The sequence below is a fragment of the Mirounga leonina genome, unplaced genomic scaffold (genome assembly GCF_011800145.1).
Source record: "Mirounga leonina isolate KUSES-001 unplaced genomic scaffold, KU_Mleo_1.0 Mir_94, whole genome shotgun sequence".
Classification (NCBI taxonomy): Eukaryota; Metazoa; Chordata; class Mammalia; order Carnivora; family Phocidae; genus Mirounga; species Mirounga leonina.
The window spans coordinates 4248997-4266143 of NW_023270855.1; the positions used below are offsets into that span (position 1 = coordinate 4248997).

A 17147-nucleotide genomic window follows, 5' to 3' on the forward strand; every position below is an offset into this window, starting at 1 on the left:
TGAAGCTCCGCCCCAGCATCAAATGACCAATACAAACCGTACGAAGCAAGACGGCGCGTAGCGGATTTCTTTCTCCTTCCGGCGCATGGCATTTTCGCATTTCCTGAGATAATAGTGAGGGGCTCGCGTACTCTCGCGAGAGGCGGGAAAGGGCGCAGGGTTTGAAACATGGCGGACGACGTGGATCAGGTGAGTGAGTTTTGAGGGGCTCGCTCCAAAGCGGCCTCTCCACTACCAGTCCTGGTGCCGCTAAAGGAGCACTAGGGCTCTGTGGTGTATATGTTATAGAATTACTGTGTATTTGTTAATATGCCTCTCCCCACTAGAATGAACTGCTTGAGGGCAGGGACTGACCTCTCTATCCTAATCTAGTAGTTAGCTGGTTCTTAACAAACACCTGTTTAACTGGGGATGGGGACCAGTTCAGGTCAGGTTTGGCTACCCCCCTCCCCCCATCTAGCTTTTTAAGGCTGTAGAGCTTGTAACATTCGGTCACATACCTCCACTAGTCTAATGTACTCAATGAAGAAGCTCTCCTTGAATAATCTTAACAACTCCTGGCTTCAACCGTCCCTTGCGTTTGGATGATTCAAAGTCATCTTAGCCCTGATCTGTCACAGTTCTTTAATTGGTAATAACAAGAACCATTTCTAGGTACTCTCAGATTGCCAGGTACTATTTTAAATACATTAAATATGTTGATTTAATATATTAGCTCATCTAATACTCAAAAGAATCATGAAGGGAAGATAGGGCTTCCTCATTTTACAAACAGGGAAGCTGATAATTAGAGATGGCATGATTTTTAATCTGAATTCATAAGTATCACAGGGCACCTGGGTGGCTCAGTCGGTTAAGCCTCTGACTCATGATTTCGGTTCAGGGTGGTGAGATCAAGCTGCACTGGGCATGGAGCTTGCTTAAGATTCTGTCTCTCCCTCTGCCCCTCTGTATGTGACAGCACGTGCTGTCTCATAAATTAATTAATAATAATTAATTAATTATAAAAGAAACTTATATTTCTTTTATATAGAAGAAAAGATACTGGTATCTTTTCACTGGTGTGAATTCATAAGTATCAGATTCAGGAGTTGAACCCATACTGCCTGACTTCAAAGCTAGTGCCTTCAACCATCATTCAATATATTCATCTTGCTGGCCAGTTGGTACCCTAAACTCAACCTGACCCAAACTGAACCCATAATCTTCCTTCAAACTTTCATCTTTCCTTAGCATTCTGATTAGTGTGTGGTAATCATTAATGTTTTTCAAATCACTAAATGATATTTGAGATAAGGTTAAAGGCTCAGAGAGTGACTTCCTATAACTGAAATTGGGTCAGGCAGTTTGGATTTTGAGGAAACAAAGTACAGTCATGATTATTTTGCTGTATAACTCCTTCCTGTATATGTATGTTTCAGCCTTCATGTATATAGCACTATGATCCAGACTCTGTTCTAGGCCTTCATAATGTCATTGAAGCCTCATAGCAACAGTATTAGGTAGGCACTATTATTACTCACATTTTACAGGTTCGGAGACTGAGGCATAGAGGGGTTAAGTAACTTGCCCACAGTCACACAATATAGCAATGATTTGAACACTGCACTCTCTAGTACTATATTACTAAGCCTGTTTCTTTTATCAGCAACAAACTACCAACACTGTAGAAGAGCCCCTGGATCTCATCAGGCTCAGCCTGGATGAGCGAATTTATGTGAAAATGAGAAATGACAGAGAGCTTCGAGGCAGATTACATGTAAGTAAATTTATTAAATTACCTTGAAATCAGATTATTTCCTTGTCATCCCTTCCTAACCCTACTCCTTTGAAATATAAACACTGTCCAATGTAGAGGAGTATTTTGAATGTAGATGAGAGAAAGGTAGGTCACTTGTATTTGTACAAGCGAAAGACAACTACCTTTTATTCATATTTTTTAAGAGATTTTATTTATTTATTTGACAGAGAGAGAGAGCGAGAGCAGGAACACAAACAGGGGGAGTGGCAGAGGGAGAAGCAGGCTTCCCGCTGAGCAGGGAGCCCGATGTGGGGCTCAATCCCAGGACCCTGGGATCATGACCTGAGCTGAAGGCAGACACTTAATGACTGAGCCACCCAGGCGCCCCTGTTCCTATTTTTCTCAACAAAAATGATGTGTTTATTAAAGAACATTTTCATTTTTTCCCTTCTGTTTATTTGTAAATAACATTTACTCTCCATTCTTATTTCAGTGTTCTTTCAGTTACTGATATGTACATAAATTTTTGTTTTCTTGTGAGAAAAATTAAATAGCCCAGAAGTACATAGAGTAAAAGGTGAAATCCCATTTTTTCTTTTGCTAACCACTTAAAAATGGGTCTGTCATCTTTCAGATCTTTTCTGTATATTTCCACACATATACATATATGTGATCACATGCATATATTTGCACTGTATACACCACCTCTAAATAAAAATGGATCTTACTATACATCTTTTTGAGCACCTTTTTCTTTAATCTTTCTTGAAAATTATTGATCATGAGTATGTATAAGTCTCCTTTATTTTTAATGGCTGTATAGAATTCTTTATATGGTAATAGTGGTTTTTAAGATTGTTTTCTATTTCTTACTATTATAAATAATGCTGTAGTATGTATCTTTGTATATATTTTTTTGTGTATGTCTGCAAATATTTCTATAGGACTGGTCCTTTGAAATGGTCCTATTTATTCATAATTCATAATTATGAATATAATTCATAATTTATTCCACTGAATGTTTTGCCTTTTCTTGACAACTTGTTGTTTTCTTGAGTATATTGTTTTTATTACTGCCATTCTATCTTAAAGTGATTTAAAATAGCTAATATTTATTGAGCATTAATTACATGCCAAGTGCTTTTATTATAAGTGTTTTGTATGGGGGTGTCTGAGTGGCTCAGTCAGTTAAGCATCTGACTCTTGATTTTGTCTCAGGTCATGATCTCAGGGTTGTGGGATTGAGCCCCACCTCAGGCTCCACACCCAGCGCAGAGTCTGCTTGTCCCTCTCCTTCTGCTCCTCCTCCTGCGCGCTCTCTCTTTCAAATAATTAAAAAATAAATAAATACGTGTTTTGTATGTAATACCTCATTTAACCTTTATAATAATCCTATGAGGGTAGATACTCATTAGTCCTGTTTTGCATTTGAAGAAGCTCAGGCTCAGGAAGGTGAAGTTACCTGCTTAAGGTGACACAGCCAGTAAAGGGAGGGCCAGAATATGAACCTAGGCGGTCTGACTGCAGCCCTACTCTTAAGTACGCTGATTCCACCTTCCGTAAAACCTAAAGGTAAAGAACCTCTTGTATTTGGAAAGGAAGTAGGGACCTAGGGAGACAGTAGTCTTAATACACAGCTAGCTTTACGAGAAGAGGAACCCCAGGAAATGGAATAGTGACAACTTTGCCAAGAAAAATAGAATTGCTTAATCATGTGGGCCAGTGGCATGTCGACAGACACCCCAGGATATGTTGTTTAAGCTCTCGGAGGCTTCTTCAGTTCCCTGCTAAACTTGATTGCCTCTATACTCAATGGCCCCCAGCCTTCTGTGTGTTTGTTTTCTGGCCCTCATGTATAGATTTTTGCTCTTGTTAGTGTGCTTTGCTCCACTTCCCCACATGGCTGATGGGCTACTTTTATTTTGATGTGAGCTGGTAAACCATTTAACACTGTTAGAAGTAAGCTTAAGTGGGTTCTGAACAAGGCCCCTGGAGTTTCACCTTTTAGTAAAATATATGAGCTTTGGAGTTTGGATTGAGGACATCCCTGAATATCAGAATTGCAACATTTATTGATTGAGCCCACAAGTGCCAAACACAGTTTATTTTGGCTAGGTTTTAAGTGGGCAGGGTGTTGCGCTACTTACTTTACATGGTGGTGTTTAGTATAGGACAAGGGAGGGTTGAAGGGCAGTGTCTTATGCCTTTGGGAGACCACAGTACCATCATCTTAGCAGTTAAAGAATTTTATTTCCTTTACTGCCTCTTTCTTGTCATTTTGTTACAGAGGGAATTGAAAGAAGTCTACTGAGAAGTGATGAATTTGCTTTTTTTTCATAATTAAATATTATAAATGATGTGACTGCCGTGGATGACCAGTAGGGTGGACACTTTAAAAAAAAATAATTTCAAATTATTTTGAGTAAACTCATTTTGGGCCAATATAAACAGCTTTGCATTTTTATCAGGTCAATTAAATTATCACTGGAAATAATTTGTGAAGAAACAGTGTATTACTAGCAGAATTATATTTTACTTCTGTATAAAAGTTTGTGGTATAAGTATTGTGCAGAGGACCTGTTCATTGTTTCTTAATTTGATTGTTAAATTTTTTGGTCCCTCACCTTTCCACTTTAGGCTTACGATCAGCATTTAAATATGATATTGGGAGATGTGGAAGAAACTGTGACTACTATAGAAATTGATGAGGAAACATACGAAGAGATATATAAAGTAAGTCATGCAGTTCTGTTCCTCACTTTTAAAATGTCAATTGTTCTTAGTATCCAACAGCTTCTCACTACTTACAGGAAGCCTGTCATGATTTGATACCTAATTGGACTCAGTAAAGTATAGCAATCAAAAGCAAAAGCTTTGGGGTCAGACAGACCTGGTTTCCAGTCCTGGTGTGGCCACATCCTATCTGGGGTACCTTGGGCCAGGGAATTAACTTGGCAGATTTAATTTCCTCATTCTTAAGCAGGAATACTACCACTTACTTCATAGGGTTGCCAGTATTCATGGATACATGTGAGTGTAAGATGCCTATGTGTGCTAATATATGAGTAATGCTGGACAGTGTTCTTACGTTTGATGTGGATCTGAGCTGTCAATAATAAAAACTAAAACTGAGAAATTCTAAAAATACTCCTTAAAAGTAATAGTAAGCCTATTACATGTTAATGTAAGTAACATTCTTATTAACAATAACTACTAAAACAAAATGGTGAGAAGCATCTTTGTTTTACCTTTTTGCAAATTTCTTTAATGCCTGGCTTAATTGATAACATCTAGATTCTCACATCTTTCTCTGCATTTAATCTGTCATGATATGTTATAGTTGAAGAAAATACAGCCTCACAGAGAGGTAGTTAGAAAAAGGAGGAGTATTTTTTGTGGATATTTGCCTTTGATGCTACGTTAAAACTCAACAGGTGGTAGTTTCTTAAAGGTTAGTTGTGGGACGCCTGGGTGGCTCAGTTGGTTAAGCCTTTGGCTCAGGTCATGATCCCAGGGTCCTGGGATTGAGTCCCGCATCGGGCTCCTTGCTCAGTGGGGATCCTGCTTCTCCCTCTGCCTGCAACGCCCCCTGCTTATGCTCTCTCTCTCTGACAAATAAACAAATAAAACCTTTTTTTTTTTTTTTAAGATTTTATTTATTTATTTGACACAGAGAGCGAGAGCAGGAACACAAGCAGGGGGAGTGGGAGAGAGAGAAGCAGACTTCCCGAGGAGCAGGGAGCCCAATGCAGGGCTCGATCCCAGGACCCTGAGATCATGACCTGAGCTGAAGGCAGATGCATAACTACTGAGCCACCCAGGTGCCAACAAATAAAATCTTTATAAAAAAAAAGGTTAGTTGCAGTGTGGCATCTGAGACCATTATCGGTGAACTTTTCATACTCTTACTATATGCAAATTCATCGGTCTACCTTTGTCCTTTCAGTGGATCTTTTACAATGCAGGATTCTGTAACATCAGGCACTGGTCATTTGGAAAATATTAGTTTGTGGAGTTATGCAGATCTTCTGAATCTTGGCATATTTCATTGTTAAATATAAAAAGAGAACATCACAGTTAAGTCTTCTAAGTATTGGGAAGCCAGTCTCTGACTCTCCTAGAGCACAGTGGTTTAAAATGTAGACTCAGATGGTAGGACTGGATTTAAATCTTGACTCCCTTGCGTACCAGCTATTTAATTGTATCACACTACCCAACCTGTCTGTGAAAAGTGCCCTTGTCTATAAAATGGGGTCGGTAATAGGACCCACTTTATACAGCTATTGAGGATTCATTGAGAGGTTACATGAAAAGCCTTTAGATTAGCCACAGGCACATAGTAAGTGTTCAACTGTTAGCCTTTGTTGGTTTTTGTAGTTCTGCTTTATCCTGGCTTTCCTTCTGTCTTCAACCACTGCTGACTCCTTTGCAAATTTTCTTTCTTTCTCCCTGTGAACATGGGCTTTAAAATTTTGATCTACATTTTTTTTTTCCCTCAGACATGTCATTTAGTCACTATCATATGTGATAAGCCATGAGTCCATACCAGTAATCAGTACAGCACCAAAGCTTGAGCTCTTCACAGATCTAGGCTCAAATTTTTGCTGCTGGTGATTAGTTTCATGACCTTGGGCAAGTTATAGAAACTTCCTAAGCCTTGGGGGCTTCTGTAAAATGACAACTGTGCCTGCCTCCCAGGATTATAACAAGATGCACTAAATTCGGTGTGTGTAAAGCTTTGGCATGTGGTGATTGGTGGCCATTATGATTGTGGATAAATCTGTGTCTCCAGTTTCTTTCCTTTTCTGAGCTTCACTCTGTCATATCCAGTATTCTAATTGAAAATATTTTTACTTTGGATGTTATCTTGAACTCAGTGCATCTAAAGCTAAATTGCTAGTGTTCTTCACCTTCAAAACAAGGTCATTCTCAGGGTACCTGGGTGGCTTAGTTGTTAAGCGTCTGCCTTTGGCTCAGGTCATGATCCCAGGTTCCTGGGATCAAGCCCTGCATCAGGTTCCCTGCTCTGTGGGAAGCCTCTGCTCCCTCTCCCACTCCCCCTGCTTGTGTTCCCTCTCTCCCTGTCTCTCTCTCTGTCAAATAAATAAATAATCTTAAAAAAAAAAAAAAGTCATTCTCTATTCCGTATTTCTGTTCATGATTTTCTGTTATTTAGACCGTAAATTGCAGCATTTTCTTGGACTTCTCTTTTTCAGTCACAGTGATCAATAAATAATTCAGTTGATTCTTCCTTCATGCTGATTTAAAGTGTCATTTTCTTTCCTATTGCCATGACTCTAGCTCAGGCACTTCACTTTATGTCCACCTCCATTTCAGCCCATGCACAACAATTACAAAAGTAATTGTCCTCAAATAATGCTTTCATTTGTTACAGTCATGCCTAGAGACATTTAAAGCTTTCTATGGCTTATAGAGCAAAGCACAAGTTCAGGCTAGGTTAAGAACCTCCACAGTGTGATTGAAACTTTCTAGTCTCCTCTCTGATGACTCCTCTGGCCACGTTGGTCCACTCACTGTCTTCAGAGTGTGCCCTCTGTAGTCCTGCTTCTATGTCTTTTCCCATAATGTATCCCCTAACTGGAATGTTGCCCTTGTCTCTTTTCCTGCAAAGCCTGTTTCAAGAACTGCCTCAGTCCTAACTCCTCAGTGACACTTTCTCTGACCATCTGGACCTTCTTTCTTCCTTTGGTCATTTCCTCCTTTGATTGGATCTTCCAGCCTTTGGCACTGTCAGCTGACATTGATCTTACTGCCTCTTCATTTCTATATCCCTTTTCATCATGTGAGCTATTTGATAGCAGAGCCCAGGACATTATTCATTCTGTTCCCCATAGTGCCATGTTAGCTATGGGTGATGAGTATATGTGCAGGTTGTTAGAGGAATATGGGGGAGGGGAGGAAGTAGAGATAACAAAATATAGATTTTCCTTTACTTACAGTAGGGTTACAGCCTTAGAAACCCACTATAAGTTGAAAATACATTTAATACACCTACCAAATGTCGTAGCTTAGCCTAGCCTACCTTAAATGTCTCAGAACACTTACATTAGCATACAGTTGCCCAAAATCGTCTACCACAAAGCCTATTTTATAATAAAGTGTTGCATAATCCATGTAGTTTATTGAATAAGGTACTGAAAGTAAAAAACAGAATGGTTTTAAGTGTATTGGTTGTTGAACCTCTTGATCACATGGCTGACTGGGAGCTGCGGCTGCTGCCACTCCCCAGCATCACGGGAGAGTGTTGTACTGTGTATTACTAAGCCCAGGAAAAGAACAAAATTCAAATTTTAAAGTACAGTTACTTGTGAATGCTTTTTGCTTTCACACCACAGTAAAGTCAAAAAATAATAAGTCGAAGAACAAAAAAAGAGGTAAAAGAGAGAAAATATCCAGGAAGAGAATAGAGAAAGGGGGGAAAGGAAACTAATACATGTTGAATAACTGCTGTGGGCCAAAGATTTACAGGTTTTATTATACTTAATCCAATAACAGTGAGGCCAGCGGTGTTATTTCCCCCTTTCTAGCCCAGGAAACCCAAGTTCAGCTAGGAAGAGATATGGTAAGGATTTCCAGCGCCAGCCTAACTGGATCAAAGCCTGGTGGGTTCAGTTCTATGTATTAGGGCCTTGGGCTCAAAGTAGTTGATGGTGGAATTGATGGACAGTGAAATCTTGAAGGTAGCAGGATAGCACTAGTTCTTCTGGAGATCTCAGCAGTAGCTGAGCTACATGGGTAGACTGCCTAGTCTAAAGCTCTAGGATCTGGCAGACCATGCGTGGTCCCTGCTGTTGTGGGCTTTAAAATCTAATTTAGAAAGTGCCCACTATACAGAAAAATTGTGGGTGCCTTGAATGTGAGCAATTAGGCAAAATAGGTTCAGAGAGATAACACTAGATACGGAAAAGTATTCTATCATAACATAAACTTACTCTAATAGTAAACAAGTGGAAATGGGAGGGATTCGAGAACTAACCTTTGTGCCTGCTGATGTCAAGTGCTATGCTATCCATTTATATACATCATGTATAATTCTAACAGCTCAGTAAAATAGGCCTAGGTTAAAGCAAATTGACATTACTATCTCCAAAAAAGTGTATAGTATGCAGTATTTCCCAAATTTATATAACCACAGTACTTTTTTCTTTTTTTTTTTTTTAAAGATTTTATTTATTTTTTTGATAGAGACACAGTGAGAGAGGGAACACAAGGAGGGGGAGTGGGAGAGGGAGAAGCAGGCTTCCCGCAGAGCAGGGAGCCCGATGTGGGACTCGATCCCAGGAGCCCGGGATCATACCTGAGCCGAAGGCAGATGCCTAACTGACTGAGCCACTCAGGCGCCCCCACAGTACTTTTTTCTTAAGAATACATATGGCTACGTAACAAATTACCCCAAAACTTAAAAGCTTAAAAGCACATACATTCATTACCTCACCATTTCTGTAGGTCAGGTATCCAGACACAGCTTAGCTAGGTCTTCTGCTTCAGAGTCTTTGATGAGGCTACACAAGGGCTGGAGTCTCATCTGAAGCTCAGCCGTGGAAGAATCTGCTTCCGATCTCACTTACATGGTTGTTGGCAGGATTCATTTTCTTGAGGGTTGTTGAACAGAAAGCCTCAGTTCCTGCCACATGGGTCTCCACTACTTGGCAGCTTGCTTCATCAAACCTAGCAAGAGAGTTGGCTAGCAAGATGGAAGTCACTTTCTTATGTAACCTAATCATGATGGTGATATCCCATTACCTTTGCAGCATTCTTTTGGTTAGAAGCAAGGCATAAGTTTCACCCACACTCAAAGCGAGGGGACTTCACAAGGGTGTGAACACCAGGAAGCATGGGGATCATTAAGGGCAATTGTAGAAGCTACTTTGCCTTGGAAAATGCTGCCGTGTTCATTTCTGTTCACTGAATCTCTAGAAAACTATCATCTCTTCTTAATGGAGAATCATTGCAGATGAAGTGGATTCCATAGGAAGAGAAGGAACTTTTTAGTTCAGAAATATGACCACCGAGTAAGGAATTTGAGTAAAATATATCAGTTATTTTGATGAGCACAGACTCTTTCCCTAAACTTGCTGTCCTCGAACGAGATGCATCTTTTGCAGCTCGAAGGAAACCAGAAGGAAGAACTGCCTCATAATTGACAGCAGTCATATGACACTTGTTTCTTGGAGAGCGATTCTCAGAGCATGTTCCTTAAAGCAGGGAGCATTGGCATCACCCTTGCCCGTGTTTGAAATACAAACTCATGGGCCACAACCTGACCTACTAAATGAGACTCTGGGCCTGGAGCCTAGGAAACCACCTTAGGAGCTATTAAAGAGGCGATTCTTTATTCACATTATAATTTGAGAGCCACTGCCCTGAGAGTGTGTTATAGGGAAGAGTCAGATCACTTTTTCGGTGACAGTGACAAGTAAGTGTACTTGAGTTTCGTATACTAAACTTACAAGTATTACTTGAATTTTAGTGTGAGGGGTTATTTTATGTTAGTTCCAGTACCCAAGAAGCTCATAAAACATAGTTTTTACATTTTAAAAAAAGTTATGAAAACATAGCCATCATGAGCACACTATAAAGGCGCACACTGAAGACACGCAAGTTGTGTCTCTCCACAATGTCAGATTATTCAGTCACAAAGCAAGGTTAACATCATTTTAAGCAGGTTCAGGATTCCAAACTCAATGACATTTCACCCCGTGATTAGCTTGGCTTCTTACATGACACACAAAACAGAACATAAGACAAGCCACACGACAGACAAGATAACACAGAGGGCAGGAAGTGAACGAATCGAACGCCAGGTCAGTCTGTGGACACGCAGGGGAGATAAGGCCTCGGTCTCGTCCGGGTCAGCTCTCGGCACTTGCTGCTTCTGATGTTCAGTGAAGGAGCTCAGTTCTGTGTGGAGATCAGTCAGGCAGAGAGCCTTCAGCCGCAGCTACCTTTTTGAAGTGGTCAGACGGAGGGGTCCATGTCTGAGGAGTCTGACAGTTGGCTGCAAAAATCCTCTCGTTCTAAAGGGATTTAATCAGTCTCGGGCCCCTGCAGACCTCCTCCGCTTCTGCTTGCTGTCAGTCCTGGGGTGTCGTCAGCTGGTGCTGGTCTCAGCAATAATCTGGTAGCTGCAGTCCACTTAGCTGCTCGTGTCATTGCTTGACGCAGGCCCCTGCGTGACATGAGTGACTCCATCTGGCTCTCTACAACAGCTATTACTAATATTTTCTGCCTGGCAGAGAGGCAGTTCACTCTGTCAGATCTACATGTGGTCACTTGTGGTATAGATTCCTAGAACTTAAAAAGGATGGATTAATTACCATTGCCCTTCCCACATCCTCTGTTGCAGAGCAGGGACAGGAAAACCGCCAAAAAAACCCTCTCTTTGGAATGGAAACAGCAGAATCCCCTGGGGATGTGTGAAATGTTCCTGTCCTGGTAGTAGAAGTAATGTCTTTTAGGTTAAGTGTGTCCTATGTGATATTTGGGACATACTTACACCAAGAAATTCTTCTGTGTTTATCTAGAATTCAAATTTAATTGAGCAATCTACATTTTTATTTGCTAAATCTGGCCACCCTAAATGGGGGCTGCAGAGTTTTCACAACCAAGTTCTTGCTTATGGTGGAAGACTGAAATAGTTTCTTTGAATGCAGTTTCTTTAAAAGCTTAGGACTTCATCTGTGTCTGATCTGTTCACTTCCAATAAATTCTATGGGCCAGTAACCTCAGTCAAAGTTCTTGCCTAAACATGGCCTGTCGATGCCTTTATTTCTTTGGTTTCTTCCCTCTGTTCCTCTCCCTCTCCGTCTAATTAATGTTGACCTTTCGGCCATTTGCTAAAGTAAATTTGGGTGGGAAAGCAGCACCCTTAATCTGATCCTTGCCTCAGGGCTTAGTTTGTTTAACTGAGAAGGTTTAACTGGGCTTAGTCCTCAAAGCTTTTGTTCCTGTTTATTGTCTACAGTTTGGGATCCAAAAACAGTTGGCTTTTTGAACCCTGTGAATCCTGTTTCTTGTAATCTTTTCTTGAAAACCAGCTCATTCTTGCCTGGGTTCATCTCTTATACTGCCTTGCTGAGTGCATCAGCAACTAACATTTGGCTTTTTCCAACCTCTTCCCCTAGAACCTATGGGTTTGGGAGGCCCTTAGACTAGTTTCCAAGTCATTGCAGGTAACAGTTGTACCCTACATTTTCTAAGGCATAGGAGGATTTCAGATATTCCATATCTGTTTCCTTACTGCCCAAGGCTCGACCTGTAGGCTACTGCCCCAAGGTATTCATTCTACATATTGAGTGCAGGGCACACGGAAGCAACAGCTAATGGCTCAGCACAGCAGAATTTTATTTCTCACCTACATAACGGTCCTGAGTGGAGTTTGAGTTCAGCACGATAGCTTTCTTCCAGGTACTCAGTCAAGGACCCAGGCTTTCTCTGTCTTATGGTTCTGCCATTTCCAGAGTTCATCATCTGAGTCCCATCTAGTTACGTGGGGAAGACCACAGAGGGGCATTCATAGAATGTTAATGGGTCAGTCACTTATTTTTGTTTACTTCCCATTGGTTAAAACCCAGTCCCATGGCTGCACCTGTTTGCAGAGGAACATTAGTAATGTAGTCTAGCTATGTGCCAGGAAGAGGAGAAGAATGGATTTTGGTAGATAGCTCCAGTCTTTGCCCCAGTTGTTGACATCAAGGACAAACAAGTAAACAGTTAATACAGTGGTTCTTTGTGCTACAAAGGTAAGTAAGTGGTCAGGTTTTTAAATCAGTATGTGTTATGATGAATCTATGTTATTTTTTATTTTGTTTTCAAGTTTCTCAAAAAATATATACTACTACTATGTATCTGTATAAATGTGTTCTGTCTTTGTTTTCCTCTTCCAGTCAACAAAACGGAATATTCCAATGCTTTTTGTCCGGGGAGATGGTGTTGTACTAGTTGCCCCTCCATTAAGAGTTGGCTGAAACAAAGAATTTATCATGTATGGAATATAGGAGCTTTTGTATGATTGCCTCTTTAAATGTAGAAGACATTCAGAAGAGAAACCTGCGTAAATTTTGATATTCAGAAATGACCAAGGATTCTTCCACTCCTGAAACGAGTTGATTTGCAGATAACTAAAAAATTCTTAAGCTAAAGGGCATTTTAATTTTTTTCCAACCCTTTCAATAAATGTGATCACCAAGATGCAGAACTCTTTTTTTCAGGAATTGATTTGTTCTGTTGTTTTCTCAATTTCTGATTTTTTCCCTTTAAATTAAATTTGATGTTTCCTTTTTTGATATATTTTTTTAATGTGGTCTCCTGTCTTGTGACTTCTTTAAAGCAAGCACACATCTTACATTGACTTTATTTGTACACATTTATCTGTGCATCTGCTAGGTTTGAGGCACCAAGTGGAGTACTGAAAACTACAGTTTTGCCAATACGTGTCCTTCCTTTGAGTCTTCTGGGGAGGCAGTTCTTTAAACCAACAATTGGAGGACAGGGAGATTAGTGCTGATAGAATAATGCACATATAGGATGTCATAAGAGCACAGAGAAGAGCACCCAAAGAACAGGTTGAGTGGGTGGGTGGGTGTGGGGGTGGTACCATGCCATTGTAAATGTGGCCATGAGCTACAAAGCATGATTTCTGTTACTTCTACTTCGATTTATCTCTGAGGTCAGGCTCCAGTGGTAATATACCTGTGTGGTTCAGTTTGGTCATCTCTACCATTGCCGCCCATTTTATGACTCAAAGAACATTTTCCCACTCTTGGATCACAGACCATTAATGATGACAGGTCTACAACAACATACCTGAGTGGCACAATAAAACAAAGTAGCTAAAAAGCTAAGCTCTTTTTATTTCTAGCTTCAGTCAGTCAGCACTTAATACTTGAAAGGGAAAGAGGAAAGTGTATGTATGTGTTGCAGTCTCTAAAACTTTATTTATATAGGACTTAGAACCTGACATCCTCTCCCGAGTAGGTTGTACCCTACTGTACTGTAGAAAATCTGATATGTGAATGGCTTGCCTGTAAATATGCTGAATGTGTGTTTGTTAATCCATTATCCAGCCTGATATGTTAACATATGCACAATATTTTAAGCCATGTGCAGGAAAGACACTCGGTAAACATTGTGTAAAAAGGTTTCATTTTCATTATTTATTGTACTTGTCCCTGCAAGTTAATGGAAAAGGGGGAGACAAGTGTGGGCAAGCTGACAGAGGTTTTATCTTACGTGAGTAGACAGGAGAGAACCTTCCTTCGCTTCTGCTTACCCCCACACTCTGTCCTTAGGCTTCAGTAGTCCGGGAAGTAACCTGTTTACATCAGCCTGTTCAATATGGAAAAAAATGGGACCTGTGCTTCTGGTGGTAGCAAGTGGCCGATCCTTTGGATCACCCTTTCCTAGTAGAACTCTTGACTAGATGATGATGATGATGATCTAGGATGATTACCGTATGTATTGAATCACAGTGCACCAGGCAAAAGCAGTCTGTGTGTGTATGCCTGTTTAATTTTTACAACAACTCTCCTGCAGAATGTTACAAGACACTGAAACTTAAAGAGCTCACGTTGCTTGCCTGTGGTCCCACAGCTAGCACAGGGCAGTAGGGTGTGAATCTGCTGGGCTCCAACCTGGGGGTTTGGGGGGGGTGGTGGGCACGCTGTGGAGACCCTGGCTCTGGGTAGTACACTGCTCCTAATGCCTACCGCAGCCATGACATGACTGGCATCTGGTCCTCTTGCTCTGCCACACCCTCCAGTTCTTTCCAGGGTTGTGTTTATTTTTAGTGGCTTCTGATATCCATGATTAGAGCCTGGATACTTCTACTCTATTCTTGGTCATCTTTCTCCTTTTTCTCCTAGAAGTGATAGATTATACTAGAACTTTCGGCAGTGAGGGCTGTTGTTCACACACCAAGGTTTCTAGAAACCTTGGGCCTTAAAATCTGACACAGCTACTGTCATATGCCAGTAAGATTCAGCTGCAACATAGAAACATCCACCCACCTCCTGGCTGCTAAGGTACAGGGAGAGGGGCAATAAAAGGTCAACTGCAGGATAACCAACCAGTCGCATGTTAGCAGAGGAGAAGGAGGCAGTGTGGGTTTGGGGAGCCCTTTTGTGGTTCAGTCTACCTACCTGGAGGGTTGGTGCCGGGACTCATTCTGCAACAGGGGCAGCTAACCCAGCATCCTGACACAGCCCTCATCAAGGCTTCCCCTACAGGGCTGCACGGTGCTGCCCTCTGAGGGTTTATGCAATATGAGGGCACCCTGGAGCCATTCCTTGGATTCCCAGGCTGCACAGCACTCTTGAGCTCTGGCCAGCTGGACGGCCTGTGGTCATTGGAGCTGGTGACGAGGCTTCTGCAACATTGTGTCACAGAGCTCAAGAGGAGCCTTCTGACCATCTCTCCTTTGGAAGCCTCCCAAGCAGATGCCATACCTAGATCCCTGTCTTGGTGGTTTCTTGAAGGAGATTGTTATGAATTGTCATTGCTTCCTGCAAAGGAAGATGGACAGACAAAATGTAGGACCATGCATTTATCTTTGAGATGAAATGTGCCCAAATTGAAACCCAAATAACTTGAGTATCTCAACTTAGACTAAATCATTAGCTACAAGTGGACAATTTTCACACATTTCAAATAGTGATTTTTCTAAGATCTGCATAAACTCAAGTATTTTTCTGTACACCAAAAGAGAAACTGGTTTCATACACCCTTTTATTACAAAAATACCTATTGCCCACAATGCTTTTAGCCTATAGTCAGGAGAGGAATGTTCCACTGGGAGCAATTGCCAGCTGTAGATCAATGCTCATCTGTGTTGGACTGGGAAGGGAACTGAAAATTCCGGGAGTCATCCTGGCAGAATCAAGAGGCTTGGTTGGTGTTTCTGTCACTCAGTTCCAATGAACTGTGTGGGCAAGCTCTACCCTGTAGCAGATCAGGCTTACAACCTACCTGCCGATAGCACTGGTCTCCCTCTCAGTAGGTTCATGTGCTGGTCTGCGGCCAGTCATCATGGTCATGAGAATGTAGGGCTCTCACTGACGAGGCCTGAGCCACACGCCCATCCTGGAACTGAGCAAGATTATCCCCACCTGAGCCGTATGGTCTGCGCATGGAGGGGGTAGTTCTCTAAAGGGAACCAGAGGAAAGGGTGGATGGGAGCTGGAGACAAAAAATGCCTGTTAGATAGAGATGACCTGTAGTCTTCTGATTATAGACAAAAGACTCCTTTGATTTACTTGATAATTGGTAAAATTTCTTGGAACGCACCTTAGAGTGGAGACCCTGATTTGAAACCATTGCTCTGGAATCTAGTAGGAGGCCCTGGATCCCGAGGGGGAGTCAGTGTGGGAGGAGCTTAGACTTGTTCCATGACTGGGCCTGATGGTAGTTGGAGTCTCCTCTGGGAGTTAGGTTCGGGACTTGCCACACAGGAGGGTATTAGGCTGAGAGGAGGTACTGGGGTCCTTGGAGCTCTGAGGCAGGTGGGTTACTTGTAGGATGTGAGTGAAGAACACTGAGCCCCACCAGATAGGTTGCTGCTTAAGAGCAGGGACCGTGTACTCACAACCCCTGGCATGGGGGCTGGCCAAGGGTGTGTCCTCAATAAATGCTGAATGAGTCATTGAGTCACAGGAAAACCAGTGACAACACTATGGGTGGAAGGGGAAAGTGGTACTTTTTTCCCTCCAGCTTTATGGAGGTATTATTGAAAAAAATTACAAGATTCGTAAGTGTGCATTGTGGGGATTTGATAGATGTATACATTGTGAAAGGACTCTCACCATCTAGTTAAATGACACATCCATCACCTCATAGTTTTTTTTTTTGTTCTGTTTTTTTCGTCGGTTTTGTTTTGGGGGGTTTTTTTGTTTGTTTTGGTGAGAGCACTTAAGTTCTCTCTGAGCAAGTTGCAATTATACAATATAGGGTTATCAACTCTAGTTACTTGTTTTACATTAGATCCTCAGACCTTACTCACCTTATAGCTGAAGTTTGTACCCTTTAACCAACCTCTCCCTATTTCCCCCACCCCCAGCCCCTGACAAACATTTTTGTATTCTCTAAGGGTTGGACTTCTTTCTTTTAGGTTCGACATATAAGTGGTACCATGTAGTATTTGTCTTTGGCTTATTTCACTTAGCGTTAACTCCCTCAAGGTCCACCCATGTTGCAAATGACAGGATTTCCTTCTTATGGCTGAATAATACACACACACACACACACACACACGTATATACATAAACACCACAACTTCTTTATCCATTCATGGCAAATAACACTTCCAAGGTGAACTTGGCACACTCTTTTCCAGATACTTGTGATGTCCTCCATAAAACTGGACAATGCTTCCCACTTTTTTGCCCTAGCC

General features: G+C 41.5%; 1 protein-coding gene across 1 annotated transcript; it reads left to right on the forward strand.

Moving 5' to 3' along the window:
* The first annotated feature begins 16 nt into the window (after positions 1-16).
* LSM3 (LSM3 homolog, U6 small nuclear RNA and mRNA degradation associated) lies at positions 17-12959 on the forward strand. The gene is made up of 4 exons (XM_034997419.1): positions 17-189; positions 1649-1759; positions 4379-4474; positions 12649-12959. The coding sequence occupies exons 1-4, from the start codon at positions 169-171 to the stop codon at positions 12727-12729; spliced, it is 309 nt and encodes a 102-aa protein (XP_034853310.1). The 5' UTR covers positions 17-168; the 3' UTR covers positions 12730-12959.
* Positions 12960-17147: the final 4188 nt, after the last annotated feature.